Source organism: Gadus macrocephalus, chromosome 4, assembly GCF_031168955.1.
Source record: "Gadus macrocephalus chromosome 4, ASM3116895v1".
In the NCBI taxonomy this organism is placed as follows: domain Eukaryota; kingdom Metazoa; phylum Chordata; class Actinopteri; order Gadiformes; family Gadidae; genus Gadus; species Gadus macrocephalus.
The window spans coordinates 1,391,837-1,419,817 of record NC_082385.1 but is presented as its reverse complement, the minus strand read 5'-3'; the positions used below and the strand labels follow the sequence as shown (position 1 = coordinate 1,419,817).

At 47.8% G+C, this 27,981-nt stretch overlaps 2 protein-coding genes across 2 annotated transcripts; both read right to left on the bottom strand.

The window, feature by feature from the left end:
* Nucleotides 1-16: 16 nt before the first annotated feature.
* On the bottom strand, nucleotides 17-13,134 carry rint1 (RAD50 interactor 1). The gene is given in 16 exon segments (XM_060049468.1): nucleotides 17-1,137; nucleotides 2,595-2,713; nucleotides 3,644-3,824; nucleotides 4,400-4,629; nucleotides 5,467-5,571; nucleotides 6,151-6,245; nucleotides 6,696-6,833; nucleotides 7,383-7,512; nucleotides 7,514-7,615; nucleotides 8,237-8,347; nucleotides 9,652-9,805; nucleotides 10,615-10,755; nucleotides 11,312-11,485; nucleotides 12,149-12,264; nucleotides 12,351-12,476; nucleotides 12,866-13,134. Coding segments are annotated over 16 exon segments (2,409 nt in total). The 5' UTR covers nucleotides 13,100-13,134; the 3' UTR covers nucleotides 17-884.
* Nucleotides 13,135-13,648: 514 nt separating this feature from the next.
* On the bottom strand, nucleotides 13,649-27,757 carry LOC132455581 (twinfilin-1-like). Its single transcript, XM_060049469.1, has 9 exons — nucleotides 27,590-27,757; nucleotides 26,641-26,718; nucleotides 24,507-24,685; nucleotides 22,557-22,652; nucleotides 22,181-22,285; nucleotides 18,978-19,103; nucleotides 17,437-17,587; nucleotides 16,442-16,563; nucleotides 13,649-15,635 (listed from the first exon to the last, which is right to left on the bottom strand). Exons 1-9 carry the CDS (start codon nucleotides 27,750-27,752, stop codon nucleotides 15,468-15,470), a joined length of 1,188 nt encoding a protein of 395 aa, XP_059905452.1. The 5' UTR covers nucleotides 27,753-27,757; the 3' UTR covers nucleotides 13,649-15,467.
* Nucleotides 27,758-27,981: the final 224 nt, after the last annotated feature.

Genomic DNA, 27,981 nt, shown 5'->3' with positions numbered 1-27,981 from the left:
GAAAAGACATAAGGAATCCAGTAACCATTTCGTTTATTATAATCTTGCGTCATAACCAACACGTTATAAACAGCGATCACACATACATTTATATGGGACCCAAAGTACTCTCTCCTGCCTAAAACAGCAGCATGGACGACGATCACATCCAAAGTCAATCGAGTTTGAAAGGTTGAAATGGCTTCATTAATTCATTAGTGCACTGGAGAGCTGGGGGAAGCTGTGTGTGTGTGTGTGTGTGGGGGGGGGGGGTCTATTCAAGCGTTAACTAACCGTTAAGTCAAACCTTGGGGAGAGTATCGTAGTTCAAAGACCAGACGTCGGGGGTCGTTGATGAATCCTTCCACGGGCATCTTTCCAGAAAACCAACATGAATATAAAACAACGCACAGATAAAAGTAACGTTTCCTAACAAACGTGAAAAGGTCCCATATTATACCAGCAGGTGTGAGCGTGATAAGGCGTTACAAGCCGTTTGGGAACTCGTCATACATCTGGGTGGACACGCCCACTTGTGATGTCAGAAGAGGCCGATTTTCCAAACGGCTAATCTCACTCACACCTGGTGGTGCCATACGTCACCTTTAAATCAAACCTTGGGGGGGGGGGGGGGGGGTTATCTTAATCCAGACGTTAGTAAAAAGGTCGCCAGTTGTTTCCTAGGCGATGACGGATCCTTCCTGACGGATCCTACCACGGGTAAACCTCCCGGGACCCCAACACGGATACAAACAACGCAACGAAGAAAGGAAAAACAAAGTTTCCGAACAAACGTCAACGTCGACTCGATGACACCCCCGCCTCGACGACCCCTGCCCAACCACAGGGGTCAGAGGTCACCGACCCCTCGGGCCGGGTCAGAGGTCAAAAGGTCACGGGTGGGGTCACTGGCCGGGCCAGGACGCCCGCAGGTTGAGCAGGATGAGCACGTCGCCGGGGGCCAGGCGGTAGACCCCCAGCTCGTTGAGCGCCTGCTCCGGGGAGGGTCCCCCCGCCCCCGGCCCCGCCCCCTCCGCGGCCCCGCCCGGGCGCTCCCGGTCCAGGGAGACGCTCCCCTCCAGCGCCTCCCGCAGGAGGTCCCGGAGCAGCAGGGCCGAGCCGATGCTCAGGCTCAGGACGATGCACGCCTCCTTCACACTGGGGGGGTGGAGGGGGGGGAGGGTTAGAACCTGAGCAGCTCAGGGGCGGATCACGGTCCCGTGTTCACGCAACGCAGGGGGGTCACGGACCCCTGGCGGCCTCGAGGACTAGGGCTGAACGATTCGGGGAAATAATCGAATTGAGATCGTTTTGACCAATGTTGCGATTTAATGTGTGATTTTTTATAATTTATAATGTTTCTTATGTTGGGTATTAATCACTAAAAAAGAAATAAATCATTCTTTAGTATGAGCAACACAACATCGGAAGCAGTCAACATAAAAACTGCACTTTCCATTAGGCCAGGCCGATTCATTTATATTACAAACTTCTTTATTAACTATTGAATTGCAAAATAAAAATTTAAATAAATGAATCGTACTGATTTCCAGTCACTTACGGTAACAAATCACTTTTTTTTTCTTTTTCATTTTATTTTTTTTTTTTAATCGCAGCCTTTGCGATTTGCACTCCGTGTTCTATTACATCGCGATTTCGATTTGAATTCGATTAATCGTTCAGCCCTATTGCGGACCCTCCTTGCGTCCACCGCAAGGACCCGACGTGCGCCTCCCAACAATGTTAACCTTGTGTCGAGGCAACTCGACGAGGGCTGTGATTGGTCCGCTCACTAAAACCCGACACAGAACCATAAAGGTTCACGACTGCGTCGAAGCGTCTGCGAGGTCTTTGCGTTGCGTGAACGTGGAACCATAATCGGCCCTTTAGTGGGTGCGTTTACATGCTAAATCTAAACGTTTTAACCTAGTTACGGAGATAAGTTACTTTTTTTGTCTGCCAAGTTGATTGATTTTGTTAAATTTAATAAAGTTGAATAAAAAAGGTGTAACGCGGACAGAAGCATGCATCTTTATCTGATGTCATTTCTTATGGCAGGGTTGTTATGGCACCTCTCGGTTAAAGAAGACCGGTTGACCGTAGTCCTGCCGTAAAGCAAATCGAGATAATGCATCTCATTTTTATTGAACCACTGTAGACGTAGTCCTGTTGGTCCTCTTGGCCACAGGCTTCCCAGTTTACAAAATGTGGTTCAGACGACTAGTGACGATTCTTTTTGTGTCACGTCGAAGGGATTTGAAAATGCCCGGGACAAAATGGAACCAGAGACAGAAGCACCTTCGTTGGGCAGTTCCAAGTTGCAGTGTATTGGAGAAAATCCAGGTACAATCTCCCAAAAGACCATTCAACAGGGAGAGAGTTTTTTGGGAGGAGGATACGTTGAGGGCTGTATATCAGCGGATGTCTTTAGATCCATTTTTCCGCTGCACATTTCCGTATCACTATTTTGAAGATGATCTGATGATACAAAGCTAAAATAGTAGCCCCATTTAACTATAGTGAATTCATTCTGTGCACACATTCGACATCCTTTCGCCGACATGGCTATGACCAACTCCTGTTTAACGCTTTGATTCCCACACAGAGACACTTACTGCTTAAAGAAGTTCTCGGGTCTCTTGCAGTAGTGGCCGAACAGAGGAAACAGATTCCTGGTCATGTCAAACTGGAGCTGGGCTGCCCCGCCCTCGTTGAAATGGTTATACAACACCACCTGAGAGAGAGAGAGAGAGAGAGAGAGAGAGAGAGAGAGAGAGAGAGAGAGAGAGAGAGAGAGAGAGAGAGAGAGAGAGAGAGAGAGAGAGAGAGAGAGAGAGAGAGAGAGAGAGAGAGAGAGAGAGAGAGAGAGAGAAAGAGAAAGAGAGAGAGAGAGAGAGAAAGAGAAAGAGAAAGAGAAAGAGAAAGAGAGAGAGAAAAAAGCCAGGGATTCTTTATAAAGATAAATAGATTTTTACAAAGCACCTTGTTGGCTACTGACCGAAGCTAAACATGTTTATTTTAAGTCACATTCCGTGTTTCCACTAGATAATTCCCACGCTACGTCATAACCCATGGGGCCGGTAGCAGAAGGATGGGGGTTGGCTCAGATCCTCACGCTTCGACCTCAACACATCAACTAAGTGTTTCCTTCCATCTGCACTCTGGATAACATCTGATCACATCTGGTCCCGGAGATCGCCCAAACTGAGGTTTGGGCGATCTCCGGGAGCCGATGGTGTCAGATGTTGCTGGGTAACGGGAGGGTAGAGCGTGGGAACGTATGGGGAAGGGAAACGGCCGTTTCCCTTCCCCATACGTTCCCACACTCTACCCGGCACGGTACGGCACGGTACGGTACGGTACGGCACGGCACGGCACGGTACAGTACAGTACGGTACGGTACGGCACGGCACGGCACGGTACGGCACGGCACGGCACGGCACGGTACGGTACGGTACGGCACAGTACGGTACAGTACGGTACGGCACGGTACGGTACGGTACGGCACGGTACGGCACGGCACGGCACGGCACGGTACAGTACGGTACGGTACGGCACGGCACGGTACGGCACGGTACGGTACGGCACGGTACGGTACGGCACGGTACAGTACGGTACGGCACGGCACGGCCTCGAGGGGTCCGCAGGACGGCCCGCCACTCACGTCCTGGTACAGGAAGCTGTTGAGCCGGTCGGCGAGGCCCTGCCAGGCCGTCTGGAAGAGGGGTCCGCACAGCCGCTGCTGGAGGGTCAGCAGGTGGTCCCGCACGCAAAGCATCATGGGACACGCGGAGCTGGACAGGGACATGGTGGCCTGGTCGCACTGGGAGGGCAGCGACAGCCACCTGGGGGAACGCACGGGAGGGGGAACACGTCGCGGTGGTGAGGCTCGAGGATGCTGGGACCGCGGGGTTAGTGGTTCGACTGGTGGAGCGGGCTTTCAAACCGGGGATTAACACACGCGTGGCAGCCTTGTCGGGAGAGGCGAAGAGAATAATGATTTCGAACTCTCACATCACGCCAAAATGGACTTGGTCTTTACGACGCAAGGGATCGTGACTTGCTGCGGTTCTTCATTTAAAAGAATAGATTGTTAAGCAGACTTCACGAGTTCTGGAGGTTTGTTCCAGATCCGGGGTGCATAATAACTAAAAGCTGCCACATCACGCTTGGTTGGAAGCGAACAGTGAGCAGGTCCCTGATGCCTGAAGATCTTTTGTGGGCTCATCACACACAAGCAGATCAAAGATTTAATTTGGTCTTAAATAACCCAATTATTATTTATTTTTTTAGAAACTGTAAGAATTTATGTACTGTCCCTTTAAATCTCTCCCCAATCAATTGCACTGTAGTGTTCAAGCTCCTCCTCCCTTCCCATCAAAATGAGGTAAAACCAAGTGGGCGGGGCCTGTCCACCGACCTGTCCTGGCGGTACAGCTGGGCCTTCTCCCGCACGTCCTTCATGACGGTGTCCAGCAGCCGGCCAATCATGTCGCCCCGCAGCCGGTCCAGCAGCGCGAGCAGGGACTCGAACAGCGACCCCTCCAGGGACGCCAGACGCCCCGCCTCCATGGGGCCCAGGACGGGCCGCCCCCCCTCCGCCTCCACCTCGCCCAGGGACACCACCGCCTGCTGCAGCTGCAGGAAGAACTGGGGGGGGGTGGGGGGAGGGAGGGGTCAGTACTGAGGCTCTAAGTGGAGCCGCACGCTGGAGTGTATTGGAGGGACTTTGCTGCCACCTACAGGTCGGAAACGGTACTGACTGAGGTGGTTTCGGAAAGCTACTATTGAACATTAATATATTGAAAATAAGTGCAGAGAGGCCTCTGCTCTGCTTTTGAATTATACAATATATAAAAACAAATTAATCTACAAGAAAAAGAAAAGAAAAAGAAATCACCACAATAAATAAGAGACTTTAGTGAAGAAGCTATAGTGAAGAGATTAGAGGGTGGACTGTATTGCAGAGACTATAGGGAAGAGACCATAATACTGAAAGCTCTACTACCAAACGGCTGTTAGGATTTTATGTTTTTCTCAATGACGTTTGTAGTTAGCTCTGGTAGCTAGGTGTGTAACGCTAGGTGTGTAGCCAAGTGTGTAGCTAGGTGTGTAGCTATGTGTGTAGCTAGGTGTGTAACGCTAGGTGTGTAGCTAGGTGTGTAACGCTAGGTGTGTAACGCTAGGTGTGTAACGCTAGGTGTGTAGCTAGGTGTGTAACACTAGGTGTGTGACGCTAGGTGTGTGACGCTAGGTGTGTAACGCTAGGTGTGTAACGCTAGGTGTGTAGCTAGGTGTGTAGCGCTAGGTGTGTAGCTAGGTGTGTAACGCTAGGTGTGTAGCTAGGTGTGTAGCTAGGTGTGTAGCGCTAGGTGTGTGACGCTAGGTGTGTGACGCTAGGTGTGTGACGCTAGGTGTGTGTCGCTAGGTGTGTAGCCGGACAGCGTCTCTGGCCAGGCGTCTCCGGGGGCTACGGTTGCCACCCACCACGTTGTCGGCCCAGTCGGCGAGCACGGTGGAGATGTAGTTGGCGGCGTTGAGGATGGCGCTGTAGCGGGGGCTCAGCGGGGAGCGGGACTCCTCCTTCATCACCTAGGCAACGGACGGGACAGGGCCAGGGTCAGTGGGGTCAGTCCCGGGGTTTGGATCCCAGACGGAGGGCTCAAAGTCCATCTGTCCATCCCACGCCCTACCTGTTCACTAGTGGCGCGCATCGCAAAGAGTCTGCCAAATACGTTTAAAGTTAAACAGAAGGTCAACACTGTAGGACACAATGAGGGTCAGAGCATGTAGTGTGTTTGTGTGTCATTCTCCTGAAGGACAATAAATCCAATATTAAATCTAGTAGCTTGTCGAAGAAGCAAGAGGATTTTATGTGTTGACATCAATAACCAAAAACCAAAACCCTGTTTTTTTAGTTTCTTCCACAGATTGAACGTTCACTTCAACAAAACATCTAAAGATACAAGACACAACGTAACATGAATGTCTGATAAAGCAGTGAGGGAACATGAATACATTACAGGAGGTGTTGAACCGAACAACACTGAGCCTAACAGAACCCATCCCCCTCTCTGTGTACGGCCCAGCCTGTTGACCACGGCCTGCGCTCCGGCCCCTCCCAGCGGCCGCGGGTCCAACCCCCCGGCGGTCAAACCCCCCGGCGGTTACCTGGGTGAGACGGATGCGGAAGTCGTCCACCAGCTCCCTCTGCAGGTCCAGGAACTTGAGCTGGGCACGCGAGCAGGGGAGGGCGCGGTAGCGGTCTGACCCGCACCACGGGGGGGGGGGGGGAGAGATAACATCGGGTTACGTAACGTGACATGACATGACGTGTACACGGCGACGTTAAGGTCAGTCAGGCCTGTAGGGGGGGGGTGCAGCTCCAGAATGTTGACTAGAGCGCAGTAGGAAAGAATTTTACGGAGAAACTACATCCAATGATAATAATAATTGTAGATTGTATATAATACAATAATAAAAAAATCATTATTACATGATATAATAATATATACACTAATAACGTTTTCGGAACATGCTAGGAAAGCAAAAGATGCAAATATAATCACGAAAAAAGTTAAATATGTGCCAAGGAAAATCTTATAACGAAATTAACAAGTTAAACAATAAAGCAACAAAGCCTAAAAGAAAGCAGAAGGGAAAACATCAGAAAACGCTGATGAAGGGGGGGTGGGGGGTGGGGGGTGTGTCCGTACCGGTGATGACCAGCAGAAGGGTCATGAAGGTCTCTGCACAGTCAGGGGCCTTCAGCTCGTCCACGTCGCTGATGTCCCGGTACTGACAGCTCCACGCGCCCTCGCCCGAAAGCATGGAGTCCACCTTCTCCAGCGCCACTGGACGCACGGACGCACGGATGGACGCACGGACGGACGCACGCACGCACGCACGGACGGACGGACGGAGAGGAAAGAGGAGGAGACAGTGGTTGGAAAATGAACTGGATGACCCCCAAAAAAAGAATGAAGACCTCTTTAAACCTGAATATTATAGGAAGCATTTCTACTTTCTATAATCCAATACATTTTAGATCTAGTGCTTGAAAAGTGACGAGTCAAACTTACAACTTACATACAAAATAATAAACACAATCACGTATATAATCTAGCGCCCGACCAATGTAAATTTCCTCTCACCGATATATCGGTATCGGCTTATATGCTTACTGCTGTGTATCGCCATGAAAACCGCCAATATATATATATCTATATAGATATAGATATATATATATATATATATATATGTTGAAGATCAGCCGATATATCGAGATCGTAAACCTTTCACTCCCGAATATCCGGATCGTCTAAATCCCTAAAATCCCGCATCGGTTCGGGCTCCAACATGAACCCTCCTATCTTCATCCCCCCCCCCCCCTCCCGCCGTACTCTTCCTCTCCACGGTGAGCCACTTCTGCAGCGTGGCGTCCTCCAGGGGGATGTGCAGCAGGCCGGGCAGCGCCGCCGGGTACGCGTGTGTGCTGCGCAGCTCCTTCTCGAACTGCAGCACCTCGCACCTCGTCCACCAGGTGGCAGAAGAGGGTGTCGTCGTAGAGCAGCCGGGGCAGGTCGTGGGTCAGCTTCTCCTGGGCCAGGCTGAGCAGGCCGCGACACAGCTCCCCCTGCACTCACAGGACGGGGGGAACCCGGCGGGGGAACGGGCCCGTTACTCAACGTCTGCAGATCAGTGTTCTCAGAACGATAGTGTTCGGCGTTGACTGGATGGTACTTTGTGATACGGTTTGGATGTTTGGATAAAGGAATGGAATGGCTCCCATCTTAATGTCTTTACTCTACTTTATTCTTCCGATATGATTCTCTTTTCGGATGAGACCGGCAATAAACAATGTCCTTTACAAATTAATCTTAAAGGGTTAGATTGAGTTATTATGGCTCTCCACAGACGATTCTAAACTGACATAAAGCCCTTAAATTAACCGTATTGTATTCAGCTCTTTAGGGCGCCAGAGGTAACAGGAGAGGTTATGCTTTGAACAGATGAATTTAATCCAATTTATAATAATGGCTTGAATGTCCAAGAATATTTAAGGGCTTGTATCGGATGTCCACGCTTTGAAACAACTGAGGATTCAGAAATCAATCTTGCAAAGATGATATCAAGTTATTAATAACTCTTATAACAGTTATTAATACAATACCGTTGATCAACTGTTTTCCTTTTACTTTGTAGACAAAGTCTTCCAGGAACAGAATGAATGTTTGGTCGAGGCCATCCCACGTACCCTGGCGTTGACGTTGGCTCCAGTCCGGTCCAGAATGGGCTGGATCTTGTCATCCATGAAGGCCGAGTTGTTCCCCATCCACATGAGAATCTGGGTCAGGTACCACTCAGGCTGAGGGAGAGGAGGACACACGTTGGGACGGGATATCTATCTCTCTCTCTCTCTCTCTCTCTCTCTCTCTCTCTCTCTCTCTCTCTCTCCTCTCTCTCTCTCTCTCTCTCTCTCTCTCTCTCTCTCTCTCTCTCTCTCTCTCTCTCTCTCTCTCTCTCTCTCTCTCTCTCTCTCTCTCTCTCTCTCTCTCTCTCTCTCTCTCTCTCTCTCTGTGTGTGTGTCTGTGTGTGTCTGTGTGTGTGTGTGTGTGTGTGTGTGTGTGTACATTTGGACGGGATCTGTGTGTGTGTGAGATTCTACAAGCATATTTGCCATGGGGCTTTACTCTGACATTTATTTACTCAAACAGTTTTAAACGTACATTTCTGAAATATAGAAATTAGAAAAATATAGATATTATTAGTTATAGTTACATAAAGCATTCCTTAAAAAAAGGGGAGGGACAGAAAATGATGGAATTGGAATTGATTGAATTGATGCACTTAATAATTGTTCACAAGCATTCAAACCAAGGGCTCTTTTTTCTTCCAGGGCTCTTTCTGGGCTTCACATTCCCCCTTTACATAACCACCCGATTGTCCTCTGCGGAACAAGAGAACCCAACGTCACCGTGGGCCTCCTCCTAACGCGGGCCTGTGAAGCAGGGCACAACGATTTGGGATAAAAATAATCGCAATAATCGAATTGCGATTATTTCGACCACTATTGCGCTCGCTGTTTAGCATGCGATTTTTCTTTTTAAAATTCCTTATGTTCTGTATTAACCACTAAACAAGCAACAAATCATTCTATAGCATGAACAACACGACATTGGAAGCAGTCAACATATAAACTGCTCTTTCCTTTAGGCCAGGCCGGTGTGTTGAGATGATTTCCTGATGGCAGCGACCCAGGTTTTCTCCTATACCTTCCTGTCCATCTTACTCTATGATAAACCACTTCTATTCCATCACGATGCCGCGATGTCAAAGAACGATAAATCAAAAAAATTGTGTGTGATGATGAGGTTGATGATGTCACCAAAGTGGGTGCAAGACACTGGTGGTGGTTAGTGAGGTCCCCCCTTCACTGACTGTAAAGCGTCTTTGAGTGTCTAGAAAAGCGCTATATAAATTCAATCCATTATTATTATTATTATTATTAGTATGATGCTGTGATGATGACGGCGATATATTTGATCTCTTTCTTCTGACAAACGTACTTATTGTCAGTCGCTTTCGGATACAAGCGTCCACTAAACGCGCTGAATGTACAGGTGAGAGTGACGCAGGGCTGGCGGTCTTCCCGCTCCCCGTCGGCCTCACCTTTCCCAGGGAGTTGGTGGTGCGGTTGCCGGTGAAGTGGTAGCGGAAGCGTTTGGTGAGCGGCAGCACCATGACCTGGACGGGCAGGGAGAGCGGCGAGGCCTGGGGCACGCCCGGCAGCGTGGTCAGCGCCTTCTCCGATATGAGGTCGTCACTGGCGGGGGGGCGGAGTCAGGGAGTACAACGACCGTGGGGGGGGCGGGGTTTGTGTTTTGTAGAGCCAATGCCCTAATGTTAATAATAACAATAATATTAATAATAATAATAATAATACATTGAATTTGAAGGCGCCTTTCTCGGCACTCAAGGGTACAAACAAGGTACACAAAAGTCATTAAAAATAAACAACAATAAGATAAAGAGAAGAAAAATTTATAATAACAATAGTAGGAGACATGGTTATTGGCATCAGGTGGAATTGGCAGTTCTGATAGCCTTGGTTGTGTTCCCAGTTCAACTGCGTCTTTTGTTACAGGATATCCACCTCGATGCTGGGAGAGGCGAAATAGGATCTTTGATTCGCCTGACTGATTATTCTATTGCATACAGGCAGACGGACAGACTGACGCGCGCCATCTCATAAAACCACAGCCGTTGAAACCTGAGACAAACACGCAACACAAGTGCAATGTTATGGAGTCTGTTATGCACGCACGTATTTGTATTGAATAGAGGATGTTTAAAGTACTGCATAAAATGACATAACATCATATCTAAAACAGCCCTCGGTTTACAAACTGTTTTTTTTGCTGTTATTATAATTAAGCCATGTGAACATTGCTGGAGACCATATTTGGACGCGCAGGAAGTGATGTAGTTCAACCACTTCAACCTTAACAAGACACTGTGGTAGTTAATAAAGCAGTTCTTCCTGCCTCAGCTTGAGGCAACAATGGCACATTGTACAGAGGAGCGAACTACACATAGTACATGATGGTAGCAGTTTAGGGTTTTAAAGGATACGACGTCTGTAAAGCCATCAGCTGGGACACCAGGAGGTCCAGCTGGCTGCTGATCTCCTGCGCGTTGGCAGGGGGCGCCAGAGGCTGCATGGGCGGCGAGATGGACGGCCAGTGAAGAAGAGTTAACAGTTCCTCGAAGTCACTGTCAAAAGAAACAAATTCAAATGACAAACAACACGTATAAAACACTTAATAAACAGTTGAAAAGCTACCTCAACATCAAACTGAGTACGTCAATCGTTTCTGGTCGGCTCAAAATAGTCAGCATTTAAATTTGTTGGAAGGTAACCAGAGATAGAAATGTTGTCAGCCGTGCAAAGTATTTTGCTCAAAGCGCACTTATTATTCAGTACTGCACGGCACAGGATGCTACTTGAGTGCTGCCCTGAGCCAATGGGCAACTTTAATCAATGCTGGTTCAATGTAAAAAAGTCCTTGTAAAATGTGAAAACAAGACCACCTGAGAGAGAGAGAGAGAGAGAGAGAGAGACAGAGACAGAGACAGAGAGAGTGTGTGTGTGTGTGTGTCCTAATAAGACAACCAGTATAAATCAAGGTCAAAAACTACAAACTAAAAGATACCGTTACTAACCCTAACGCCCACAAACAACAGAAATCGCTACAATCTACACACGGAAAGCAAGACTAGCAGCCTAGGTTAAAAAACCAAACTGTCGTGTTGACCAACTTGCTCAGACCTTGCTAGACGATCCTTGATGATCTTGTGCCAGAAGCGCAGCGTTGCTCTCAGGAAGGCCTGCAGGTGACGGCAGAGGGACGCCTGCAGCCCGGCGTCCAGGGTTGCCATGGCAGCCACCGAGTCGATGGCCTCCCACACGCTGTTGGTCATCAGGCACTGCTGTATGCGGTCACTAGAGAGAGAGAGAGAGGAGGTTAGGGGGGTGGGGGGGGGAACGAGGTATTGGTAACGGATGCGTGTTTAACGTCATAGGATTGATCCTGACTTCTGTAGTGAGTGAATATGAATACTTTGCTCCATTGAAGGTAGGGTATGCCATTTGGTGAAACCAGCGCGAGTAAAATAGATTAAGAAAGTATATCGAACCAAAATAATCCCGCCCCTCCCTTCAGGCCTTCCTACAAAGCAACTCCCCCAAAAACACATTAGTAGCTCGCTAGCTTTAGCAACAGTTTTTGAAGAAGACTCCAATCATGCACCATTATTTCAATAATTTTTGATAAAACGTAAACGATGTGTCCTAATTGGGGACCTGGGAGGGCACAAGAGACCTTATACGACCTTATCGCCAGTGCAACCCCACAAAATCGGTCATACTGGTACATTTGGTTAAGTATACATTATCTGCACCCCTTTGCAATATCTAGATGTTATACTGTGGTGCCGTGCATGCCTTATACTGTGCCACTCCCAGGCAACCACTGCTAAGCGAGTTTGACTTCTACTGTGTTGTTTGCCTCAGTGTGTTAATATTATGTTAATACATGCGGTTAAAGTTTTGAGTCATTATGCCTTTTACTGATTCATGCATTCGAGTTTGCGCTCAAAGCCTTACCTGAGTTCCTCAATATGCTGAAGACACTGCATGTATCTCATACTCCTCTCCATAGTGTCCACATGGTCGATGTTCTGGCACAGCTCGGCTACCCAGGGCTCGGCCTCCTGTAGATGCTGGAGGACAGAACTGCGCGTTAGTACTGCGCGCTGTGCGTTGTGATTCGGTCCCCGGGAGATGCGGCAGGGCTCGGTGCGCTAACCTGATCGAGGCCGTTGGAGAGGACGGCCTGTCTCTTCAGCAGGCTCGTCATCGTTGCTTGGGCCTCTTCTGCCGCGTCAAGTGCTGCGGACACTTTCAGAGGCGAAGCACTGGAAGCGGACAACACCTTGACGAGAGACAGAATACATGTTCAAAAGCTCTACACGGCTTATGATACCTTCTCCTCTGTCAACAAGAGTTCGGTAACTCATCCAGTGGAGTGTGTAGAATGTAGTGTCATCTAGCGGAACGGACTTGGAAGATCTAATTGAATATTAGATTCATAAGCATGTTTAATTAGTGGATAGCCGCATGCAATGAGGAATCGTTGTGTTTTCGCTACTTAAGGTGAGCCCTTTACATCTGCATAAGGATTATCTCAACCCCCTCCTTATGGAGCTGGACATTGGCACAGGCCACGAAACAACGTGACACACACAAGATAAAGTCGATCGACAGTATAGATGTAGGTCAGAAAGTAGTTCTCATACAACAGGTGCGGCGGTGGCTGTTTACCTGCTCCTCCAACATCTCCTTCTCCGCTCGCACTTTCTCCAGCAGCTCTGCGACATTCTTCAGCGACTTCAGGTCGCCGCCCAGCTCCTTCTGCACGAAGTCGAGCACGAAGTCGTGGTGCGTTTCATCGTGACCAGATTCGGAGGCGGGATCTTCGTTGGTCTCGGGAACAAAGTTGGGTTTATTTGTTGATTTCTGCATCTTGCCGTCGTCCTGTGTGACAGCTGCGTCCATCTTTCCCACGTAGACAGCGCTCGGCTCTCCTGGTTGGTGGGCACAAGCCACGCCCACATGATGTACGGGCTGCGTGTTGGGACAAATCGAGCCGAGGCCGATGCTAGGAGTATGTGGCGAATGGTCGAAAAACATTTAATAAATAATAAGGACTGCGATCCTGAAACTGCAGCCTCTCATATTGCAGTAAAATAGTACTGGCCAACAGCGACAACGATTTCTAAACATGGCGCATTGCCCATGGCGTTATTCTTTAATAGGTCCATGGTTATAACACAGTGCCACGACAAGTTCACGTTCCCTATTGTGCACTTGTTTCTCCCTCACAATGTGGACATTGTTCCTCGTGTTGACACTAAACATCGAACACTGAGATAGCAGAACTGTGTAATCTAGATAAATTATCTCCATCCAATACCAAACTGGAATGTTATCAATCAAAAATTTTCCTATATAGAAGTTAAAATATGTGTCAACGTTTTTGACAAACACACATACACATAGGAGTTTTTGTTCATCTGGTATCAAGAAACACACAACACAAAGAAATCCTGCAAATGAAGAGTCTTTATTCTGGGAGAGAGACTTTTGCATAAATATACTTCCACACCTCGTTCATTCCCAATCTCCATTTACATGTTTTGACACAAAAAATATGTCACACAACAAGTTAGAGCAAGTGTTATCACGAAGCACATATAAATAAAGAAAATAAGGGGTCCGGCCGTCTAACTTACAAGGCCCCGACATTTAGTCGTAAGAGATTCACCGTACATTTTGTATACAATATCTAAGCACATAATACACAAGTCTTGGCTCCTAACGAACAATGCAGACAATGCGCTGTTGCAATCATATTTCGCTCACATTTTACATGCTTAGGTATCGTATGTTTGGAGTTTGATAAAATAACAGTAGTTATAATCGTCGTTCGATTAGGACAGCCAAAAACCTTACCTAAAAAATCATACTTTCGTAATATTGAATGTGATATTGGACCAAACGTAGATGGAAAGACACTGTTTGTTTCTTCAGGATTTTATCGGATTACACAAAGAGATAAAAAGAACAGTGAGTTGTTTTAAAAACAATTAAAACACTTAATAATGGATAGCAAGCAATACCTTATTCCAGGCTGATTGGCTGTTGCCTTATCGGAACATTTGGGCGGAGGTTCTGAAAGTCACTGCGGCTCTGATAAGCCACTGCCCTGAATTACTAAAGGGGTTCATGTTAATGTGACCAGGTTTCACGTTGTACCACATATAAGAATCAAAGTCTTTATATATGCTACCATAAACTAGAATGGAAAAGTTCTGTATAATATCTGCCCTTTTGGGCCATGTCCTAACTAACGTACAGTTGAAAGTATTCACATTCTCCTCCGTTTTGGCCTTGCTTCCATCAAACTGATGTTCAAGCACACTCTTCCAGGTGGATAAATGTTACAACGATGTTCTCGCATGGCTGTGTGGTCGGGCGAGGAGTAAATCTGTCGTGATCCAGAGCCAGCTAAACTGGTCTGCGCATGGCAGTATGTGGATGTGTTTAAAGGTTGGACGGGCAGCGCCTGGAAAAGGATCGGCTAAAAACTCTAGTAAGTGGCAAAAAACATTTGGACTAATGTTTTGACATGTATCCAGCGTAGAGAGTACACGGCCTTGAAGGAAGTGATGGCTCCTCGTTTACTTTCCTTACAGTACATTATTTTCTATTGCGACGAGAGTAACTCAGGAGGATGGCTACACCGTCGAGCTACGAGTTGTAAGTTCACAGGTTGGCTTCTGCGTGCGTCGTGTGTTAGTATGGCTTTGGCTGTTGGTGTGGGTGGAGTGCATAGTTCAGGTTCACTACCTCGGATTCTACGGTGGGTGTTGCAGCGGGGCTATAGGCTAGACCACGTTTGTGAGCGCCATGAACGAAGTGGACGTTTTCACTCAAGCATCTATGGAGAGAACAAAGAGGGAAATCACAGCTTCGCTTACGGCGTACGGAGAGCGCTGTACGTTTAAAACAATGACGCTATGGATAAACTTTAAAACAAGTCGATCCCTTATTGTTTGAGATTCCTAAATATAAAACAATGACTCAAACAAATTACTTTAGTTTACCATAAAAAAAAACAACGATTTTTGACGACACCATAATTATATATTTTTTACAGTATATCATGTATTTTGATTTTTAAACTCAAGGTGGCAGCAAAGTCACAAAAAAATCTAGGGTGTAGTTGCTCTTTAAAAAAAAAAAAAAAAAAGAATAAAAGGGAGATCATCACAAACGTAAACGTAGGTTCCCCGTGGAGCGGATCGGGTGGTAGTTCCAGGAAGTAGAATCGGGCAGCACCGTTGGACGCTTGGTCGTCCAATCAGTCGTCCTGGTCCCTGTGTCCGGGCGGGCGCGTGATGCGGCGGCCCCCCTTCTTGCCCGAGGGGCCGTGGGGCTTGGCGAAGGTCTGCTGGTGGGCGTGCTGCCGCGGGTGCACCTCCTCGTACAGGTACTCGGCGCTCAGGTCGTCCCCGTTGTCGATTTCCATCTGCGGAACGGGTGAAGGCGAAGTGGGTACTTAGTTAGAGAAGTTGTAACAATTAGGGCTTTTAACGATTAATCATATACTTTTTTTAGGGGAGGGATTTGTTACTGTTACTGACTGGAGATCAGTAAGATTCGTGTTTATTTAAATACGAACGCGTAAAATCTCATACTAAATCTCATACCAAAATATGTCTGATTTCAGAATGTGTAGCAAAACGGTAGCATCTAAGGGAAAGAAATGTATTGATTGATCGATGCATTATACTTTGTGTTATTCCTACGGTTCAAAGCCTCATGGTTTTCAGCCGTAGGTTTTGAAAGGGAAACGGTGGAACCAGGGCGTCCTGACATAGTTACGGCACTATTGATTTACCAGTGGAAGAGCTTACTAAAGGGCAATGGAACCATTATCCCTTAATGCCGTCACCATAACGCTGTGAACCGGCTTGTTTGGATGCGTGTTTGAAAAAAATAAAGAAGCAAGACAGGGAGTGAGAGAATGAGAGAGAGAGAGAGAGAGCGAGAGGGAGAGGGAGAGGGAGAGGGAGAGGGAGAGGGAGAGGGAGAGAGCGAGAGGGAGAGAGTGAAAGAGTGTGTGCTCAATCTCACTTGAAGTTCTGCTAATAGGACAATGTGGGCTGCGTTCTCGAGAGGATTCATAATTTCAAGTGTGTGTGTGTGTGTGTGTGTGTGTGTGTGTGTGTGTGTGTGTGTGTGTGTGTGTGTGTGTGTGTGTGTGTGTGTGTGTGTGTGTGTGTGTGTGTGTGTGTGTGTGTGTGTGTGTGTCTGTCTGTCTGTCTGTCTCACCTTTTTGGCTATGTGGATCTGCAGATTGTTCTCAACCATTTCCAGTAGATTATTCTTGCAGCTGGAGTACAGCATCCTATCTCTGATGCTGCACTTGTACCCTGGCATGGAGTAGATGAATACTGCAACACACACACACACACACACACACACACACACACACACACACACACACACACACACACACACACACACACACACACACACACACACACACACACACACACACACACACACACATACACACACACACACACACGTCAATAACTAAAGTGATCCTGACAGTTTTCTTTGTGAGGGCGATATCAGTTGATCAAACATGGCTTTAAAAAAAGATCAAACCCCACTTCCACAGCGGGCAGGAACACGACACAAACCACAGCCCTACATCGTGCTTCACCAGGATTACTCCCGACGTCATTCACGTACTCAAAATGAACAATAGTTTTTTAACAAACTATGTAGTATATGTATTATTGAGGGATCAGACTGAATGGGAGGCATTTGATGTATTGTACGGCCTCATGTACATACAGCCTGCAGACATCGAGGTAGCAGCCCTGTGCTGTCCCACCCCTTGTCTGTTCTTCTACTGCTTTGGACGACTACTGGACTTCCATTGCACTGGCCGTATATAGGTTTGTCTTTTTGAGGGCAATCGATTTCAGTTTCTCCATTTATTCGAGTCATTTAAAATCTTGATGGTTGGTAAGGTCGTGCAAGGCTGATTGTGCTAATCTGTGATAAGCATTAGTTGTTAGAAGATATATTTGTGACATCAAATCCTTATTCACAAAAACTAAATAAACAAAGGTTATCACGGTTATTAACTTTAACCGACGATAAAATGAGTACTTTTCAGTTGAAAAGCGGTTGGCTCATTCGGTGACGAACCTGGAGTCCCTACCTGGGGACTCCAGGTAGCCTTGGGTCGTGTGTGTGTGGGCCCTACCTGGAGACTCCAGCTAGCCCTGGGTCGTGTGTGTGGGCCCTACCTGGGGACTCCAGGTAGCTCCCGTCGTGGTTGTGCCGGTACAGGAAGAAGTGGTAGCGCGCGGCCTCCTTGGGGATTCGACTCGGCAGGTCCTTCAGCTCCGTGGGCGCGGTGCTGGACAGCTTGATGGACTCGTTCCGGAAGTCGATCTCCTGTTGGGGGGGAAGACGCCGTTCGTCATCAGATCACTTTTCTGTTGTTTTTGTTATTAAAAAGAATTGCTCATGTGTAATAGCCTGGCTGTTTTATCATTTTTCTTTATGATTATGTTCATGCTGTCAATGTGTGTGTTTATTTATGTGTGTGTATTTTCTGTCAGGTCAGACTCTCAGAGCCTGCAGTAATTTGCATGGGAGTTTCCTCAACCAGATCGTTTTTATTGAAAATTAACTACATCGCACCTCTGTGCCTTTTAAGGATTGTTTTAAATCCAGTTGTTAAATGCATATTATGCACTCTTTCTCGTTTTATTTTATTGTACGACATGTTTTTATGTGATGCACATTGAGTCTGCCTTGAGTATGAAAAACACTATATGAATAAAGTTGACTTGATTTGACTCTTATCTTAAACGTGAAATAATCCCGTGATCTCATGTGATTTAATGAGACTCTGTCATTGTCAAATTGATTGACACTCACTCTACTCTCTAATTATATTCAGACATTTTCCATCAGTGAACCTCTTCCTGTTTAAGAAATCTAATACCCACAATTATATTATGATGATTATATTCAAACTGACATATTTAACGCATTCTACCCTAAGCCCCGCCCCCTTGCCCTCCTGTCCAATGGGCCACGAGGAGCGCCTGGGCTATATTTAGGCTCCATACGTCTGGCTCACTGTCTGGAGGCCTCCTCGGAAGTGTGGACATAAACTGTGTGGCTGCACAGACAGTCCCACTGGAGCTTTAAAGAGTACAGCCTCCACTGAACCACATGAAAGGAGCCGGCCTCCCTCCGAAGACAGGGAACATTCTCCACGTGCGACTTACAAGCACCGCAATGTGTCCACACTACATGATGTTCGGCTAGGATGAGGCCACGATAGACCTTTTGAAACGGTTTACACAGGAACATTGAAATGATCATTTCTAAGTAAAATATATATCGGATTTAAAGTGGTTGAATCAGCAAAAATATGGGTAAAACTAAAGCATAACAACAGCATTGAATGAATCATTAACGCTTAATTAATCCTATTCATATACTATGAAGTATAAATTAGGCATTGGATCGAAAAGGAGGCATGTGAAATTTGTAATTAACGTTAATCGTTTTTTTTAATGACACAGATTTTCAATTAAAACCAAAAGCTCAGCGAAGGGCTTATAAAACATTCACACGAGAGGAAACCTCCACAAAAGTCTCTAGGGTGGAGTCCCCTCTTCAAACGTCCTCCTGTATACAAACCTCTGGGTGGACCCTCCCACGTGTACGGGCACAGAATGGCCACCTTTATAAACAAGCCCTCTTTTAAACGTGTGGTCTGTGGTGGTGTGGGCGTGGCCTCGGGTTGCGTGGGCGGGGTCTAACTCACCAGCTGTACATAGGTGAGCTTCTTCATGGCGAACTGCCTCATGGCCTGGAGGGCGTCGGCCTGCAGGGGCAGGGCCACGCCCGTCAGGGTGGACTTCTTGGTGTCCATTCCCGTGTCGCTCTGCACCTGGGCGGGGGAACGACAAGGGGGGAGGACGATGAAGGTGGACCAGCGGAGAGGTCGAGGAAACGGGGTGATCTGGGGGTCAGGGCGGTTTGAAGGGGGTGCGTCGGGTGCTTTTGGGTTGGATTCCCGTGTGTCCGCAGTCTGTCTGCACTGTAGGACGGCCTAGTGAATGATGCCCTGATCGCAATGCTCTATAATGTCTGAATTCATGAGATGTACTCATCTGGTAATAGTGTCTGCTGGCTGTGGGAGAGAACAGGAGGGCGAGAGAGAGGGAGAGGGGGAGGGGGAGAGAGAGAGAGGGAGAGAGAGAGAGAGAGAGAGAGAGAGGGAGAGGGAGAGAGAGAGAGAGAGAGAGAGAGAGAGAGAGAGAGAGACGGGAAGAGATTTGGAGAGCGATAAGAGAGGGGTGGGAGAGAGAGAAAATATGGGGGGGAGAGCGAGAGAGAGCGAGAGAAAAGAGGGGGGCGAGAACGACAGAGCGAGAGAGAGAGAGAGAGAACAGATGGGGGAGAGAGGGAGCGAGAGAGAGAAAGAGAGAGACAGAGAGAGGACACACTGGTTCGTGTATGCCATGGAAAATTGAGGAAGTGCCCATTTGCATTGCTGTGAGAGGTTTGCATAATAGTCTAGCTGTCTTTATGACAGCGAGGTAAGGTCAGCATGCTACAACTCGATATACTTTTATTCTGTCTCTTGAAGCGGACAGCGGGGTCCACACGCTACCACTGATTTATTCAAAGGGTAATCAAACACCGAACGCAAATCAACCAGCCGCGCAAACAACCTCTATTCTGATTTGGTCAAATCTACTACGAGCTATCATGTCACCATAATGTTTTTATGAGATTATGAGCCACGTATTCAAACCAAATTGACAATAAAACAATTCAACGTATCAAACTAACACCGTGGCACTGTCGTCACTGCAGTTTGTCTTTGCTGCTAGTTTACCTTAAAAATGCCATTTAAAGTCTCCCGTCACTTCTTAATATAACTCCACATTACTGCAGCACAGTCGGCTTACGTAACCAGGCACACGGCGCTGCGTGAAGGAACATTGAGAGGCCTTCTGGCCAACTCGCCGCTCAGGACGGCTCTGTTGACAGTAACAGCATTTCTTCCCCATGTTTGGTGGAAGTACATGTCTGAGTTATCTGGCTCTAAGCTCCTGTTGGTGGACTCTGGGCTCCACACTGCAGGGCTGATAGGCTGGAGTGGTGTTATCTTAATCAGGACGGGGGAATGTGTTTGAGTTTGTTTATTTTGAGCTGAAGAAGATCGGGAGCTTGTAATACTACTTGGATCAGTTTTAAGATTTAAGATGTTTATTGTCAATATAGATTAAAAAAATAGGAGATATATTATAAAATATATATTACTTAAAGTATTTGTATGTGTCGCAGCAGAGTGTAATTCTTACACAATGCAGCGCAGACTCCACGGTACAGAATAGTAAATAAGAATTACATGAATGTCAAGCAGGAGTCGTGATAGTTAGTTCTTCAAATGAATGTCACGATGACATTCATTTGAAAAGAAAGAACATCTGCAAAAAAGGTTCCCTTATTATTCATCCAATTAAAGCAAAGGGCAATTACAATAGACTTCTTAATAATGAAGTGATGTTTTGTATTTTTTTCCTCCATAAATGACCGAATCAATAAAAACGTTCAATCCATTAACATCCACTCAATCCACTGTACTCCCAAACATGTCGATGAGGACCACGGTATGGATTAGCTCCATCCCAGCTGTTTGTTACCATGACAACATGCACCATCAGCACCAGAGCAGTTGGATGGCACCAGACGAACGTCCGGCACATCATGGCTACAGCGGCGCCCAGAATGGATTAGTAGATATGTATGATACATGGTGGGGGGGAGGGGGAACGGGGGGGTTCATGTGTTCCTCCACCAATCCAACTTAACACGTTACAGAGAGAGCGAGAGAGAGAGAGAGAGAGAGACAGAGAGAGACAGAGAGAGACAGAGAGAGACAAAGAGAGACAGAGAGACAGAGAGAGAGAGAGACAGAGAGAGAGAGAGAGAGAGAGAGAGAGAGAGCGAGAGCGAGAGCGAGAGCGAGAGCGAGAGAGAGAGAGAGAGAGAGAGAGAAAGAGAGAGAGAGAGAGAGAATGATTCAGTGGTGCTTGATGGGAGAGTGGTAGTAAATAACCAAAAGCCTCTTTGGTTATGCCCAGCATGCAGATTAGTGTAGATTTATCAGTCCCTCAAAGAGCTGGGCGGGTGGGCGATGTAGGGGGGAGGGGTACGGGGTGAGGGGGGGGGCAGGACTAATGGATGGCTTGGCAAAATATGCCAAATCCTTATTTAGTTGTTGTTGGGAGAGTCCACCTTGCAGGTTTAAAAGAGATTCCCAAGCGTGCAAACATAAAGGTGGCTGTGTGTGAAACAGCACGTAGCTTCAAAGGACCAGGAGCTACGCTAGTTTGCGTCACACAGCTGCCCGGTCGGTAACCGTGGATACAACATGGTTACTGGCTGTGCATTGTCCTTGGAATTCAGAAAACTGGGAGGGGCTCTATCTCACACATTGTGACTTTGATGCGGTGTCTGTCAGGCCTCAAACAACAGCCCTATGTGCGTGCACGGACCAGTGCTCGGTGTTCAACCTGTATTGACAGAGAGAGCGGGAGAGCGGTAGAGACAGAGACAGAGACAGAGACAGAGACAGAGACAGAGACAGAGAGAGAGAGAGAGAGAGAGAGAGAGAGAGAGAGAGAGAGAGAGAGAGAGAGAGAGAGAGAGAGACAGAGAGAGATAGAGACAGAGAAACAGAGGGACAGACAGACAGACAGACAGACAGACAGACAGACAGACAGACAGACAGACAGACAGAGGGACAGAGAGACAGACAGACAGAGACAGACAGACAGACAGACAGACAGACAGACAGACAGACAGACAGACAGACAGACAGAGGGACAGAGAGACAGACAGACAGACAGACAGACAGACAGACAGACAGACAGACAGACAGACAGACAGACAGACAGACAGACAGACAGACAGCCCGTCACCCGTGGACGTCATGCGTTCTTCCGTCCGTACCTCATCCAGTTTGATCTGCCTCAGCTCCTTCTCGGCGGCGGTCAGCGGCAGCGGGGCCTTCAGGGACTCCAGGTACTTGTGGTACCCGCTGAGAGACACCTCGTCCTGGGGAGGGAGAGGACGGCGGGGGGGGGGGGGGGCTGGAGGTCACTCTTAACTGATTGCAATGAGGGTTGAGTGGGTTTCCATTCGCTAATTGAATCACGCCACGCCACTGCCCCGCTAATCTGGTTACAGCGAGGCCAGTGTTGGCTCCCGGTGTTTGTACTCAACACACACACACACACACACACACACACACACACGCACACGCACACACAAACACGAATATGAACCGTAGCATGTTCATGTTCCCGTTCCCGATCTTCAAACTCACGAGGGCCGTGCCGAAGATCTCCTCCTTGATGTGAGCTCCGCCAAACTCCTTCTTCACCGTGGCTCGCGTCGCGGCGTAGAGCATCTTCTGACGCACCTAGAGGACACCAACGCAGGGTTAATAATAATGATAATGATACCTTTATTTTAGATAGCGCCTTTCTCATACTCAAGGTCGCTTCACAATGTCGTAAGCACACACAGAACAAGACAGCACAACACCACTAATAAAGATTGAATAAAAAGACTTAATTTGGTAATGATTCTCTCTCTCTCTCTCTCTCTCTCTCTCTCTCTCTCTCTCTCTCTCTCTCTCTCTCTCTCTCTCTCTCTCTCTCTCTCTCTCTCTCTCTCTCTCTCTCTCTCTCTCTCTCTCTCTCTCTCTCTCTCTCTCTCTCGATTACAGATGGTTTATTATGATTTACTGATGGTTATTAAAGGTGACATATCATACCACCAGCTGTGAGTGTGATTAGCCGTTAAAAGCAGTTTTGAAAATCAACCTCTTCTGACATCACAAGTGGGGGTGTCAACCTAACAGGCAGAGGTGTTCCCACGTGTGTGTGTGTGTGTGTGTGTGTGTGTGTGTGTGTGTGTGTGTGTGTGTGTGTGTGTGTGTGTGTGTGTGTGTGTGTGTGTGTGTGTGTGTGTGTGTGTGTGTGTGTGTGTGTGTGTGTGTGTGTGTGTGTTTGTCATACATAACTAATGGGAAAACATTCAGTTCACACTGAAAGCATTTCAGCAAGTCGTTTAAAGTGAAGCCACGTTTGCTTTTTTGTTGCATCACGGTAGCCATAGCAAAACACTGCTTTTTGTTTGTTGAAGAGGAGAGAGTTGTGCAATGCAGGTCGTTATGTAGAAAGCGTTATTTTTTCGGCTTTGCCACGTACATAAATACACGCAGACAGAAGGTTCCCCATTCGCTCTCTGCGAGACACTGTCCAGACAGTTTGCTCTCACGTCATGTACACCTCATGTATTCACAAGCTTGAACATGCTGTAATAACCGGATTAAAAAGGTTGCTGAATCATACCAAAACATGAACGTGTGTGTGCCTTCAACCCAGTACGGTCCCATGGTGCAAACAGTACACACTGCAGGCAAGTTCTGTAGTGTGTTCTGAACTGGAGACACGGTTAACTGGTTGTACTGGGTTAACTGTACATACTACAGGCATATTAACCAGAACGTTACCTCGTCAGTGCAACGCCAGCTACCCTCAGGGCCCTCTCTAGCTGACGCAACCTGATCTCCTCCACCCTCGACCTGACTTATCGCGGCGTTCAGTTTGCATCTTCCCCAAAAAACGTGGCTGAGATAACCATTTGCATTCCGTGTGTGTTACATCGTTCTGCAATAAAAATAAAAGCCCAGTTTGGATCGGAAAAACACTGCCCAAAAACTGGGCTTTATTTTTTACTACTGCTAGACTGCAGGAATAGTGGAAGCACTATAAAATTCCAGTAATTTAAGACTGTGGTTGCAAAAGAGCACACGAGGCCAAAACGCTTGGTTATCAGACCAGCCAAACATTGGATCCTCATAAACACGAGAGCGGATCATCCAAACATACTGAAACACAACACGAAGAGTCCAAGAGCCACGCAAAAGCCAGCACGACACAAAAAGGGGGGGGGGGGGGGGGAAAGTGACGTTAACAAGTCTGGACCGCAACGGAAAAAAAAGAGGACGGCAGATCGAGAGGTGGACAGACCTCGAGTAAGGACGCCGGAACACTTTGGCTAACGCACCGGGCTAAAGCCATGGCTCAACTAAATCCAGCAACAACATCATCCTCCGTTACATAATCACAATAATTCCAATGACGAGCCCCCAAAGAAATTCCAAATGTCCGCCGGCCCCCCCTTTGCCGGGCCTCTGGTGTGAACAGTGTGTCAGAGTGTGTTGTGTTGTGTTACGTTGCGTTGCGTTGCGTTGTGTTGCACTCACAGGGGAGCCCTCCGGGGACCAGGCCAGGAACAGCCACTCGTAGCCCTGGGTGTTGGTGGTGTCCAGGCGGTACAGAAGGTAGCAGGGCATGCCCTCGTCCAGCAGGGGCAGCACGTAGGCGTCGTACTCCTGGTCGAACCGCTTACACACCAGCCGTGTCTCCCCCAACACCAGCTTTTCTGGAGGGTCACATGGTGGCACGCACGCACACACACACACACACACACGCACACAGACGCACGCACACACACACACACACACACACACACGCACAGGGTTCAGACAAACAGCAGGGGAGAAACGCCGTCGGGAGGGGAGGTGTTTTGGTGGTAAATGGTAAATGGACTGCGTTTATTCAGCGCTTTGCTAACCAGTGGCCACTCAAAGCTCTTTACAACACTGCCTAACCTTCCCCCGTTCATGCACACGTTCACACACCGACGGCGGCGTCAGCCACGCGGGGCGACAGCCGGCTCGTCGGGAGCAGTCAGGGTGAGGCGTCTCGCTCGGGGACACCTCGACGCTCGGCTAGGAGGAGCCGGGGGATCGAACCGGCAACCTTCCGGTTACCAACCAAACCCGCTCTACCTCCTGAGCCACACGTCGCCCGAGGTGGGTGGTGTTGATGGAGGCAGGGGAAGGGGGTCAGGCTTGGGGGGTGGTGTTTGCGTTTCACTCGTTTCTAGTCTTCGATGGATCTTGTTACGCACATTGAGGGGAAACCTGATATTGAACGGCGGATTGATACACTGAGCCAATCACAGATCAATGATTGCTTGGCCGGTTGCTACGGAAATCAGAGAGGGCCGCTGACCAGAGAAGACCGGGAACCGCGGCTTCTTCCGAGGAAACCTTTTTGAAGCAAGTTCGGTCTTTATGCTCGCCGCTATTCTGGAGAGCACAAAAACTCTTGTGACGTTTGGCGAACCCGTGCAGCGCTTCGCCCGCTCCGTGTCATCGCGGGCGGAGCCAACGGTCAGAGAGAGGGAAAAGCCGCGCAACCTGTCAATCATTGTCAGACACGCCCTTAAATACACACACGGTTTTCCTAGCGGCCTCAATCAAATAAGACAACAACAGCCTTCACCGCGTGGAACCGGTATCCGCCACAATGCACGCATTCAGACCGAGTTAGAGAGCGCCTAATGTGGAAAATGTATTATTGACCTGGAGTCTCTGCCCACTCCATCAGCCTCTGGCCAGACAGACTCAGCAGTGAGCCACCATTAGGATGCACCTTTAAAGCTGTCTGTACCCGGCGTCGGCCACCCGGGACCAAGACCTTTGGACTACAACTGTTCCAGGTCGCTCCCTGTGTGGTTGGTTGGAGTGGATCGACAGGCCTCTCTCGGTCCACCATACAGAAGCCACCACCGCGGCTTCTGTATTTAAACAACTATGACGGCTGCGACCCACAGCCAGAATCCGACTTTAAGGTGTCCCTACTTAACGTTTTGGGAGCGACGATGAAGAAAGCACATGAGCACGTTTTAACCAGGAAATGTTTGCAGCCATGTTATTAATATTTCACTTTTTAATATTATTAATATTACATTGTTAATATTTAACATACAGGCCATTGTCCAAAGAACGTCTCCTACATTGAGGCTTGTCAAAGGTCTGACAGGCAAGTGCAGTATTTGTCCATACATGTCCGAATTGCCGAGTATCGTTGCTGCAGCCCGCGCCGGGAACATGGATCAACTTTCAACCGATTTCATGACACACCTAGCCTAGCCTTGAGGATTTCAGACACCTCACTCCTTGGCTCCTCCTGCGTTTAATCCACGGCGATTCAAACCTTTGCTAGGAGAGACACGTCATCAACGAGGGATCAAGGCCTCTTCATCATGCGTACTGTCGACGTTGGGGCTGGAACCAAGAGCCTCCACGTTCAGGAGTCGGGTGTCCCTCACCATGGGACTATCCACCCACAAGTGCTTCTCATCATCGCAGGATCCCAGCTTTATTACAAGGCCGGCCTCAGGCTCAGTCTTTCCAGTATATCAGTCCTATAGAAGGATCCAGAAACCATTGCTGAGATCGGTCAGGCCGGCCAGGCTATGTCTAGCCGGTGTCTAGCGATGGTTGTCGGTGTGTGTTGAGTGATGTGGACGTGAAAGGCATCTCTTACCCCCGGCGATCACCACCTTGATGAGGCGGTAGGAGCCATTCCGTGCCTTGCTGAAGACATCCAGCACCTCCTCTGTAGCTGGAAGGACAGACAGACGAACACTTCAACGTTAATATTTAATTCAGAAAGATTTTTTTTTTTAAAAGGCGAACGAGCAAACCCCATCTTTTCTGAGTCTAACTAGTCTTATCACAAATATTAACTGACAGTGATGTGTTATTATCCTATTGTCCACTTTACAAAATGCAGATGAACGGTTACCCAACTAGTAAAATACTGCTCTTGGTCAAATATCCCCCTTCCCCCACCCCATACATACACACACACACACACACACACACACACACACACACACACACACACACACACACTGACACACACACACACACACACCCCTGTCTCTCTGGATCGGTGAATCCCTGGCGCAAAATAGGTGACCCGAGCATAACAGACACGTTGTTACATAAACATTGATTTCACAGACGCATCATCATCATCATCATGGTTGTCCTAAAAAATACGTAGGCTGCAATCGCTCCGCGGCCTAATAACATGAAATATGATGGATACATAAACAGCGTGATGGATGATCGTGTCTAGGACAGACATCGCAACTTCAAGTGTTTTGACACACACACTGCGCGCAATAACTACGCGATGACCATATTCGTCCCGGACGCATCGCGGATGCACTTGTCACGCATTGTTCCCCTCAGTCTCATACGCGCCCTGGGAAGAGTCAACCACATCGGTGGGCGAATAAAGACGTGTTGTCATTTTTTTGATATCGGATGGGACTAAAACCCAAAACAACAGGTTTCAGTACCACTGCTCAACTCGACATGACGTTCTTCGTGTTGTTGTCGGGGATACATTTTTTTTTTTTTTCTGCAGACAGCATCATCCAAACATCTCCTCACATTTCCAAACAAATGAATCGGGGCTTTACCTTGAATGCCAGTTTGATGGGACATGTTCGTCGTGTGATCTCGCAGAGCCGCCGGAGAGAGGAGGGGGAAGACAGGAGCAGACGAACGAAGAGAAGACGGAACCGAACTACAGCAGACAGCCTTCCCCTGGCGTGACGTCACGCCGTGATTGAGACATTTCATTCACTGCGTTTTCTTTCTTTTTTTTATCATCCGCTGCCTCCATCCAAATGACAAAAAAATAGTTTTGGTCATGTGGGGTAGTATCTTTCCGTTTTATTGAGTTCAATAAATCGCGATTAACATGACTGTATGATTAATCTAATTATATTTAGAAAATGAGGCCATCGTTTTTATTTAGCCTCCAACACACAGATGAGCTGAGGTGCTCTATTAATAGAATAGAATAATA